At 43.2% G+C, this 11073-nt stretch overlaps 1 protein-coding gene across 1 annotated transcript in view; it reads left to right on the plus strand.

Moving 5' to 3' along the window:
* fbn2b (fibrillin 2b) overlaps nucleotides 1-10873 on the plus strand; it is a gene marked incomplete at its 5' end in the record, with an annotated part of 54374 nt that extends 43501 nt beyond the window's left edge. Inside the window, 30 exons of the mRNA XM_079574511.1 lie at nucleotides 97-219; nucleotides 348-509; nucleotides 623-691; nucleotides 783-908; nucleotides 988-1113; nucleotides 1193-1342; nucleotides 1421-1492; nucleotides 1566-1691; nucleotides 2168-2293; nucleotides 2402-2527; nucleotides 2596-2712; nucleotides 3030-3158; nucleotides 3239-3358; nucleotides 3448-3573; nucleotides 3673-3825; nucleotides 3917-3982; nucleotides 4061-4186; nucleotides 4565-4684; nucleotides 4763-4885; nucleotides 4969-5100; nucleotides 5878-6003; nucleotides 6170-6376; nucleotides 6458-6583; nucleotides 6665-6787; nucleotides 7088-7204; nucleotides 7459-7587; nucleotides 8359-8478; nucleotides 8605-8836; nucleotides 9178-9331; nucleotides 9409-10873. Coding sequence (XP_079430637.1) covers nucleotides 97-219; nucleotides 348-509; nucleotides 623-691; nucleotides 783-908; nucleotides 988-1113; nucleotides 1193-1342; nucleotides 1421-1492; nucleotides 1566-1691; nucleotides 2168-2293; nucleotides 2402-2527; nucleotides 2596-2712; nucleotides 3030-3158; nucleotides 3239-3358; nucleotides 3448-3573; nucleotides 3673-3825; nucleotides 3917-3982; nucleotides 4061-4186; nucleotides 4565-4684; nucleotides 4763-4885; nucleotides 4969-5100; nucleotides 5878-6003; nucleotides 6170-6376; nucleotides 6458-6583; nucleotides 6665-6787; nucleotides 7088-7204; nucleotides 7459-7587; nucleotides 8359-8478; nucleotides 8605-8836; nucleotides 9178-9331; nucleotides 9409-9786 — 4130 coding nt within the window. The 3' untranslated portion in view covers nucleotides 9787-10873. The remainder of the gene's footprint in view (nucleotides 1-96; nucleotides 220-347; nucleotides 510-622; nucleotides 692-782; nucleotides 909-987; nucleotides 1114-1192; nucleotides 1343-1420; nucleotides 1493-1565; nucleotides 1692-2167; nucleotides 2294-2401; nucleotides 2528-2595; nucleotides 2713-3029; nucleotides 3159-3238; nucleotides 3359-3447; nucleotides 3574-3672; nucleotides 3826-3916; nucleotides 3983-4060; nucleotides 4187-4564; nucleotides 4685-4762; nucleotides 4886-4968; nucleotides 5101-5877; nucleotides 6004-6169; nucleotides 6377-6457; nucleotides 6584-6664; nucleotides 6788-7087; nucleotides 7205-7458; nucleotides 7588-8358; nucleotides 8479-8604; nucleotides 8837-9177; nucleotides 9332-9408) is intronic.
* Nucleotides 10874-11073: the final 200 nt, after the last annotated feature.

Below are 11073 nucleotides of genomic sequence, written 5' to 3' on the forward strand. Positions count from 1 at the left end.
CTACTTTAATCATGGCTCTAACACTGAATGACTTTTTTAGAAATCTGCATTGCTATGATTGAATAAAGTTGACTGTAAAATGATCTGTGTGTGCAGACATCAATGAGTGCGCTGACCCTGTGAACTGCATCAATGGACTGTGTGTGAACACTCCAGGCAGCTACCTGTGTAACTGTCCCGCAGACTTTGAGCTTAACCCCACTGGAGTGGGCTGTGTGGGTAAGTCATTGATCCAAACTGTATCTAGTTTTAAGAAACACATTATGCTGCTCACCTGAAAGTGCATAATAAATATGTATTCAGAGCATTGACCACTTCTAAACCACTAACCATTGAAATACTCACAGACACTCGTGTTGGGAATTGCTTCCTCGATGTCCTGGCTCGAGGAGATGGCGGTATTTCTTGCAGTGCAGAGATTGGAGTGGGGGTGACCAGAGCGTCCTGCTGCTGCTCTTTGGGAGGAGCCTGGGGAAACCCTTGTGAACTCTGCCCTGCCCCCAACTCCAGTAAGCACCTGGCCAACTCCATTTACCAAAAACAGCACATTTTTGCTCTATATATCAGACTAGACAACAGGATCATCAAAACTATATGCATATCTCTCTTTACTTTTTCACAGCTGAGTATAAGACTCTCTGTCCTGGTGGAGAGGGATTCAGACCAAACCCCATCACTGTTATTCTTGAAGGTATTTTTATTCTATTTTTTAGATATATTACTACCAACTTGAGCTTTGTCAACATTAGCTACAGTTTCTGACTAACCTTTGACCTGGGCAGACATTGATGAGTGCCAGGAGCTGCCCGGACTGTGCCAAGGAGGAAACTGTGTGAACACATTTGGCAGCTTCCAGTGTGAATGCCCTGCTGGATACTACCTCAATGAAGAGACTCGCATCTGTGAGGGTAAGAAGCCTCAAAAACATTAATTCCACTGAACATTTATAGAAGGCTTATACATTTAATTAATGAACGACCTTTGCAGATATTGATGAATGTACAACTCACATTGGCATCTGTGGGCCTGGCACCTGCTACAACACTCTGGGCAACTACACTTGTGTGTGCCCTCCAGAATATATGCAGGTCAATGGTGGAAACAACTGCATGGGTAAGATATGTTGTCAATAAAGTCTGTGCACATTTTACACTGCACATATTAATCCTTAGATCCCATGACTGTGTTGCAGACATGAGGAAGAGTGTCTGTTACCGTAACTTCAATGACACATGTGAAAATGAGCTGTCCTTCAACATGACCAAAAAGATGTGCTGCTGTGCTTATAATGTGGGCAAAGCCTGGAACAAGCCCTGTGAAGCCTGTCCAACTCCTGCCACCAGTCAGTGTTTACCTATAAAATTATGTCTCAAACCAACAAAGCATAAAAACATTTTATTGAGTCATCTGTTCATTTCAGCCGAATACCAACTGCTGTGTGGAAACCAGGCTCCAGGCTTCATCATCGACATCCACACCGGAAAACCCATTGGTAGGCATTTAACAGATCCCAAATGTTTTTTCTTCGCAAGTTTCCTTTTTTGAAATTGTGTTGTTGTGGGCAGATATTGATGAGTGCAGGGAGATCCCTGGGATTTGTACCAACGGGGTCTGTATCAACCAGATCGGCAGTTTCCGCTGTGAATGTCCCATGGGCTTCAGCTACAACAACATCCTGCTCGTCTGTGAAGGTCAGAAAATGTTTCTTTACTCACCATGGGCCCTCACGTTAACTAACTACTGTTGTTATGTGTTTTAGCAACTTTAACTGTGTTCTTTTTAGTCCTTTTATGGGTCTTCATAACATATTTTGGCTTTGTATCAAAAGGCGCCAAATCCTCAGAAATTATACTGTCTTACTGAATATTGTTTAGCTCTCAAGGTTTGAGAAGCAGTTTGACCAGTAGTCCACACAGTGGAGCTAATGCAGCCTTTCCCTACATGAGTTACGTCCTTGTAAAGATCATTGTAGTGGCTCCGATTTGGAGTTGCTGCCAGGACCTTCAATCACTGGGAAAGTGCTAGTTACTGTCCTCACAGTAGCACGGCTAAAATGGCCACATTATGTTTTGCCTCCCACTGGCCACAAGCTGACAGTCGCTCAGAGCCAACAGTTATAGAGCCTGTGATTGATTTCCTCAGTTTCCTGCCTTTTTCTGCTGTGCAGATATTGATGAGTGTAACAGCGGGGACAACCTGTGCCAGCGAAACGCCAACTGTATCAACATCCCAGGCAGCTACCGCTGTGAATGCTCTCCAGGTTTCAAACTGTCTCCGAGCGGAGCCTGTGTCGGTGAGTCCACTGCAGTAATGGGGATTACCTCTGAAACATACTTTATATGTACTGTATGTTTGAATTAAAGTGCACTGGTAATTTTGGTGTGTCTTTGTTAAAACTCAGATCGTAACGAATGCCAGGAGATTCCTAATGTCTGCAGCCATGGAGAGTGTATTGATACTCAGGGAAGCTACCGCTGTCTCTGTCACAATGGATTCAAGGCCACACTGGACCAAACCATGTGCATGGGTAAGAAACCCTGTTGTACTGCTCATTATATCTGATAAACATATTGAATATACCTTCTTTTGTTTTAGACATTGATGAGTGTGACAGACAGCCCTGTGGCAATGGCACCTGTAAAAACACTGTGGGCTCCTACAACTGCCTGTGTTTCCCCGGATTCGAGCTCACTCACAACAACGACTGCATGGGTACGCATCGACAAAGGTCACTTGTGGTTAATGTGTCCTGAAAAGGTCAAAGTCTGATGAAGAATTACATATAACACTGTTAACATATGATGGAGATAAATTTTGCCCTTTGTTTATGCAATCCTTTGGACAAACATCAGAAAGATGACTGACAAGGAAAGATTGATATGTTTGTTGCACCATCAGACCTTTATAAAACAGAGAGACATTCAAGAATACTAAAACTGCTTTCGGCTAAATATTTCAACCATGCCTTATATCAATATCAGACTCCAGGTTGACCAGTCAGTCTTAACTGCTTTTATGTGATTTTGTAGACATTGATGAGTGCAGCGCTCTGCAGGGTCAAGTGTGCAGGAACGGACACTGTATCAACGGTCTGGGCTCCTTTCAGTGTCTCTGTCTGGACGGCTATGAAAACACACCAGATGGGAAAAACTGTGTTGGTGAGAGGGGATTTTATATTTAAAGCATCATCATCTTTCTTTCTTTTATAAGACATTAAGTGACCTTTTTTTCCCTCCAGATATCAATGAGTGTGTGAGTCTTCCTGGCACTTGCTCTCCGGGAACCTGCCAAAACCTGGACGGGTCCTTCAGATGCATCTGTCCACCCGGCTATGAAGTGCAGAATGACCAGTGCATTGGTGAGTGTGCACTTAACAAAGTTTTCCATTCTGTGCCTTTCAGTCAAACACTGTTAAAGATGCACTGTTATAACTGCTTCTATTTGCAGATATTAATGAGTGTGATGTGGAGCCCAATATCTGTCAGTTTGGCACATGTACCAACACTCCCGGGAGCTTCCAGTGCACGTGCCAGCCGGGCTTTGTCCTGTCTGACAACAAGCGCAGCTGCTACGGTAAAAGGACCTGTTGGTTTACATAAAAGCTTAAGCTAATCAAGATAATGTAATGTGATGGTGAAGTTAAAGGGTGATTTATTGTTTTCAAAATGGCAGACACCAGAGAGAGTTTCTGTTTCACCAAATTTGAAGCTGGAAAATGTTCAGTGCCCAAAGCCTTCAACACGACTAAGGCTAAATGCTGTTGCAGCAAGATGCCTGGGGAGGGCTGGGGGCTTCCCTGTGAACTGTGCCCACAAGAGAATGAAGGTAAATAAATACTATAACCACCATCATGTAATCAATCCCACATGTCATTTTCTTAATCTAAATAATGGGCCTTTTTTTGATGTATCTCCAGCTGCTTTCAACACACTGTGCCCCTTTGGCCATGGTGCTCTGCCCGGACCTGGGAACACACGCGAAGGTCAGCACTAAATCTACAAAATACAGTGACATGTGTAATGTTACAAACTTTTTAATTCGTCTTCATTTTTATATCTAGACATGAATGAGTGTTTGGATAATCCAGGCATCTGCCAGAACGGTATCTGCATCAACACAGACGGTTCGTTCCGATGTGAATGTCCTTTTGGATACAATCTGGATTACACTGGAGTCAAATGTGTTGGTGAGTAATAGGATTAAGCTTTAATTATCATGATATGTTTTATGAAATTACATATATTGTTATTGATAGATATAGATGCTGTTAAAACTGCTGAGGGTATTCATCTCTTATAGTTTAAAGCACAACCAAAATGACGAAAACATGACAGTTATAACGAGGAAGAAGCTTTGATCAATTTTGTAGGCCTTAGCTTTCAAATGAGGCGTTACACTGGCCTATAGGCTGTAAAGTCCATTCGAGAAGCTCTTAGATTTGGGTAAAGCCAAACTGGAGATCACGCGGTTAAGGTTAGAGGTTAAATATGCTTGGTGTTCTGTTGGTCAAAAGGAAATGCGTGCATGTTTTACTGTTCTAAACGTCCCTGCCTGCGCTCTGCAGACACTGACGAGTGCTCTATCGGGAATCCTTGTGGAAACGGAACTTGCACGAATGTCATCGGTGGATTTGAGTGTGCTTGCAATGAGGGCTTTGAACCTGGCACAATGATGACCTGTGAGGGTAGGTTTTCCAATTCAAAATCACGCCATAGAAGATTGTAGATGAGACTGGGCGCATCTAACTCCCTCTGTGTTTCAGATGTAAATGAGTGCTCCCAGAATCCACTGCTCTGCGCTTTCCGCTGTGTCAACACTTTTGGCTCTTATGAGTGCATGTGTCCGTCTGGCTATGTCCTGAGAGACGACCATCGCATGTGCAGAGGTAAGTTCCTTCAAGTGTTCATAAATAGGAAAGCTATTAATAGTAAAGACTAACTTGTTGGTTGTTTGTGACTTCCTGTGCAGACCAGGATGAGTGTGCGGAGGGATTGGACGACTGCAACTCTAAAGGAATGATCTGCAAGAACCTGATTGGTACTTTCATGTGTATCTGCCCTCCTGGTATGCAGCGGCGCCCAGACGGAGAAGGCTGCATGGGTGAGTCGCAGGACTGAGTTCACAACTTGCATACACCTGCAATGTTTTGTTTTGTTTTGTGTTGAGCACTGCCTCGACTTTGTGGCACAGTCCCAAAACCCCCCCACTGTAGTGTGAATGTATAATAGTGACACTTATTCTAATGCTTTCTAATTTTAATCATGTTTAATGTAAATAATAACCCTACAAACCACTCTTAAAGCAGCAATTAGTAACTTTTTTACCTTAATAAATCCTTTTTGTAGTCTCTCTGGGTAATACAAGTGTTAATGAGACAACTCAGGGGTCATTCATCTGCCCTGGTGTCTCTGACCAGAAAATCACGCTTGCAACTCCCTTATCTCCGGGTCGGAGCCACCAATGCCCACTAGTAGAATCACAAAGAAGTTGCTAACAGGCTAACGGGCAAAGCTAACTGCAGCCTAGCGCCACTTTAGCAGTAATTACAGGCAAATTTGAGTGAAAAAAAATATCTCCATTGTGTAATTGAGTTGTGGCACGATGTACAATATCCCTCTCTCCCTTTGTCTTTTCTGTCAGCGTAGTATTAACTCTCACGGACAATTAATGAGTAAAAAAAACGCAACATGCAGTGACGCTTATGGCCTGTGGGGGCATGAGTTACTTAGTTCTGCTTTAAATGTAAGAAAATACTGGTTTTCAAATTGTATTCACTTTCATTCTCCTGCTCACGTACCCCGAGGTGTCCACTCTCCCTGTACTCCTCTGCTCTGCTGTTCAGATCTACTGATGAATAGTCTCTCTGTTCTTTGGCAGATTTGAACGAGTGTCGCAGCAAACCAGGGATCTGTAAGAACGGCCGATGTGTCAACACAGTGGGAAGTTACAGGTGTGAGTGCAACGACGGCTTCGAGCCCAGCTCCACTGGAACCGAGTGTATTGGTAAGATGTTTTTTTAAACATTTCTAAATCAAGGAGAACTGTTGTTATGCGATGCGACAGCTTTATCGGCTTGCCAAATTCTCTGTCCAGGAATCTTTCATTGCTACTGTCAGCGGCTAAACCACACTCACTTAATCATCCTTTTTTTTTTGCCATTCTCCCGTAGACAACAGGAAAGGCTACTGTTACATGGAGGCCCTGCAGACCATGTGTCAGCAGTCATCCACAAACAGAAACAGTGTCACCAAGTCTGAGTGCTGCTGCAACGGAGGCAGAGGGTGGGGAACACAGTGTGAGCTTTGCCCACTCCCTGGCACCGTCCAGTACAAGAAGATGTGCCCTCTTGGACCAGGCTACACCACTGATGGGCGGGGTAACTTCACCTTATTTAAATACAAACTGGGTGTAATTTCACAATATTCTAATTTACTTACATTTACCTGTATATTTTCAGATATTAATGAGTGCCTCGTGATCCCTGAACTGTGTAAAAACGGTCAATGCATCAACACAATTGGATCCTTCAGATGTCACTGTAACGTTGGATACAAAGCAGACTTTACAGCCTCCTCCTGTGTCGGTAAGGATCATCTCTGTCCTTATGAAGCTGTTATACTGGGGCGGCCAGCAGTTCAAGTGAATGTTCTCTTTCCGTTTTCAGATATGGATGAGTGTGCTCTGTCTCCGAAGCCTTGTAATTTCATATGTAAGAACACTGAGGGCAGTTATCTGTGCTCCTGCCCCAGAGGATACAGCCTGCAGCCAGATGGGAAGACATGCAAAGGTAAGGCGCTAATAAAGTAGGTTGATAATGGAGGCAGCTGCCACTTTTATTACTGTGTTTATTTTTGTTCGCTAATTGAATTCAACCAGTCAACAATCAATAACACATGTAGTCAAACCTAAAGTGTTGCAAATGTTCTGACTTGTAGGGTTGTTTGATTTAACTATTTATTCAAGTTTTAGTACATTTTTTGTTGTTTTAATCAGCAAAAATGTCTTGACACATACTGTAAAAAATAAATGGGCACGGACTGAAACGAGATTTACGATACAACATTAACTTTGGTCGTCCCGGTCCCAGATCTGGACGAGTGTTCCACCAAGCAGCACAACTGTCAGTTCCTCTGCGTCAACACCATCGGGGGCTTCACCTGCAAGTGCCCCCCTGGTTTCACTCAGCACCAGACTGCCTGCATCGGTGAGTTCACACTAGTAACGGTGCACACTGTGAATTGTGTATCAAACCCGAATCATGATGAAAACGCAGCGCGGGAACCTTTGCAGGATTAGACAGTCAGATTGTACTTGTATATCTAAACATGTACATACAAAATGAAATAAATAAAAGAGAGAGAGACAGAGAGAGGAGGATGAAGGCAGTAGCTTTGGGGACTGTGATAGTTTCCATAAGCTGTAAAGATGGGCCCCCTGTAACATGAGCTCTTTTTACAGACAATAATGAGTGTGCAGCTCAGAGCAGCATGTGTGGCTCTCGTGCTTCTTGCATCAACACACCAGGCAGTTTCAACTGTGAATGTGGCAAAGGATTCTCATTGGACAGCACAGGAATCGAGTGTGAAGGTAAGCAGTGGGAGGAGACGTGACGAGTGACAAGCTGTGTATTTCGGACCTTGACAAGTTTATAGCTTGTCTTTTCCAAAAAGGGTTTTCACAAGCACAACCAGTTGTTTTAACTATAATTGAAGGCTATTTATAATCTAGCATAGACTAAGATATAAAGATATGATGAATTTAGTCCCATGTGTGGACCATGATCCGTCAAATCATCAACAAATGGTTTGGATGATTGCTACTTTTTGTTGCATCTGTTTGACCTCGTAACCCCTGCTTTAACTGAGCACATTTCCTCCAGTTGGGCTTTACCCAAAGGATGAAAACAGCAAAAAAAAAGCTTCAAAAGAGCAACAAAACATGTCAAAAAAGCGACAAAAACAAGATGGAAATGAGGATCAAAAGGGCAAAAAAGATGTGTCCAAAAAGTGACAAAAACAAGACATAAAAGCATCATAAAATTGATAATAAAGTGTCAAAACCGAGAAAAAAAAAAGCATCGAAAGAGCAATACAGCAACAACGTGAGGATAAATGTTAGATCAAATGAGTTGTTACTCTGGCCAATAGGCTTTAAGCTCCAGTCAAGAAGTTTTCAGATTTGGGTAAAGCTGAACTGGAAGAAATGTGCTCGGTTAAGGTGGGGGTTAAGGGGTTAAGGCATGATTATTTTTCATGTCATTTCATCAAAAATTTAACTGGTCTAGGTGGTTAGTGGGTGTCAACCTACCAGCATATTACCCTCGTGTTTGTAACTTTTTTCCCTTGAAACTGTAATCAGATGTGGATGAGTGCGGCAGTAACCACCGGTGCCAACATGGCTGCCAGAACATGATGGGAGGATTCCGCTGCGGCTGTCCTCAGGGCTATGTGCAGCACTACCAGTGGAACCAGTGTGTTGGTTAGTAAGCCTGTTCATGCAATAACACAATTTCAATGCCATTATATCAGACAGGGGCAATCACTCGCTAAATTTTATATGCAGTCCATCCATACAGTGTTTTCTGACAACTTTTCCCCACTTTAGATGAAAACGAGTGCCAGGGAGGAAGCACGTGTGGATCAGCCTCATGTTACAACACACTGGGCAGCTTCAAGTGTGTGTGTCCTTCTGGTTTTGACTTTGAGCAACAAAGTGGTGGCTGCCAAGACGTAAATGAATGTAGCACGAGCAGCAACCCATGTTCCTACGGCTGCTCCAACACTGACGGCGGATACCTGTGTGGATGTCCAGGTGGCTTCTACCGAGCTGGACAGGGGTGAGGGACTAAAGCTGTAATCATTCTCTTTTTTAAGAAAAGATAATGCTGGTGAAAAGAAAATAATACATTCAGAGATATCATATTGAAACTTGATTACTGGCATAAATATGCAGGGAAAAGTTTTCTATTTAATGTGTTCATATGGAAATAATGCATTTCATGGGTAAAAAAACATAAAATGATTAATGAATAGGTTTATTTTGTTGATATATAATAAATGCAAAGATGAAGTCAGTGGGTATTTTTAATATCTGTAAAAAAATGACCAGTCCCGGCCCAATATCTCAGACTCAGTTCTGCTGTATTTGTGTAATATGGTACTCTATTGTTTTGTCCAGTCACTGCATCTCAGGCACAGGATTCCCTGGGCAGCTTGCTGAGGGAGAAGAAGATGACAGTCTATCACCAGAGGCTTGCTATGAGTGTAAGATTAATGGCGGAGCTAAGAATGGACGACACAAACGCCACACTGACAACAATGGGCTCAATCAGGTATACATTGAACCACTTTGTTTCTTTTTATTTTGGGTTTTTTCCAAATAATTCTCACTGGCTGTTTTGTTTTTCAGGAGCCTGTTGTGAGCATGGCCAGTGTGGACACCCAGGACATCATCCCCATGAATGTATCTTTGGCGTCGCTGCTGAATAAAGAGCCTCTGATGGAGCTGCTTCCAGCACTGCAGCCCCTGGAGCATCATGTTCGCTACGTCATCACCCACGGCAACGGCAACGAACATTTCCGTCTGCTGGAGCGCCGCGACGGGAAGAGTGTGCTCCGGCTTGGCAAGAGGCCCCCTCCTGCTGGGTCCTACCGGCTGGACATCGCCAGTCTGCGGCGTTTTGGCCCTCGCAGGTTACACCAACTGGAGGAGCAGCATGACACTGACTACCTACAAGGGGAGATAGGAGATGCCCTGCGCATCAAGCTTCATATTCACCTGCACTGAGATCTAAGATCAAAGTGCTGCCCAGGACTGACTGCCTTCAGGACCATTATTACCAACATGAGGGCTATCTAAGACTGATTCAATCAGACAAATTACTACATGCAATTACAATTATGTTTTTTGTTTTAATACACCCTCTCCACAACAAACTGACCCAGCCTTCTTCACTGATAGAGCAAAATAGATGACAAAGAGCTGCCAAGTGCTTGGGCCCAAGCCCATCATCATCCAGTCTGTCACAGTCAATGTCAGACAAATGCTGCACAGGTAAAGTGGCTTCTATTCATGTAAAAGAAGAATTCACCAAAGTGCTGAAAGACAGACCTGTCGCTGCACATCGCGGCTGCTGGGATCGTACGTCATTACTAGACGTATCACAGTATAAGTGTGTACTGTAAGTGATGCACTCAGAAGGCCAGGCTCTCCGGGATCTTTAGTCAGTGGTCCAAGGATTTGTCTGCCTCTCTGTCATCTATAACACTGGGCAACACATCAGAACAGGCTGCCACTCTCAGTATTGTTGTCATTTGATGTGTTGTTGAAATGTAAACACGAAGGACTGCAACATTTATACAACGATTCAGGTGTTTCCTCGACTTTTATGTGTCTGTTTGTAGCTGGACATTACACACACTCTCATAACTTGTAGCTGTATAATTCTGTGACGTGAGCAGGGATTAGTGTGAATCGTGTGCTCCTTGGTGCTGGGATGTGAACCTAGAGAAGAAGAAGGCGTTAGTGTGTCTCAGCAGCGCCATCAGTAGGTCATCGGTTTTAGATTTTAAGAATATCTGGCATCAGGTAACATTTTGTATTTATCCTTCAAGGGATTAAGACTTCAGGTGCGCTTGTTCTAGGCCAAGCTTTATGATGAAGTGCAAAGTGTTGAAGCTGCTCTGACTGGCACAGGCCTTGTTTACAACATGACATGACATCTAGTCTCAAAAGTACAGAGCGTGTAACATTACCTTAGCTAACTACAGGTAATGACTCACTCACACTACAATATCTGAGGGCATGCACATGAGACACCAAACCTCATCTGTCAGGTCACTTCTTGAGATTCTACTCTCAAAGAGAAAAAAAGGTGCTAGATAAAAACCCATCTTTGACGCTGTACAAAGAAAAGTGCAGTCTTGATTCTGGATTGCAAAAGTGTTTTTGATATTGTTGTTGTTATGTGTCTGTTGTCTCAGTGCTGAAAACAATTATCCTAATTGCTTCTTGAAAATTAAATTGTATATTTTTTAAGTAAAATGTAGATGTTTTTTTATGTTGAGGATGCCA

Source organism: Gobius niger (assembly GCF_951799975.1).
Source record: "Gobius niger genome assembly, chromosome: 17".
NCBI lineage: Eukaryota > Metazoa > Chordata > Actinopteri > Gobiiformes > Gobiidae > Gobius > Gobius niger.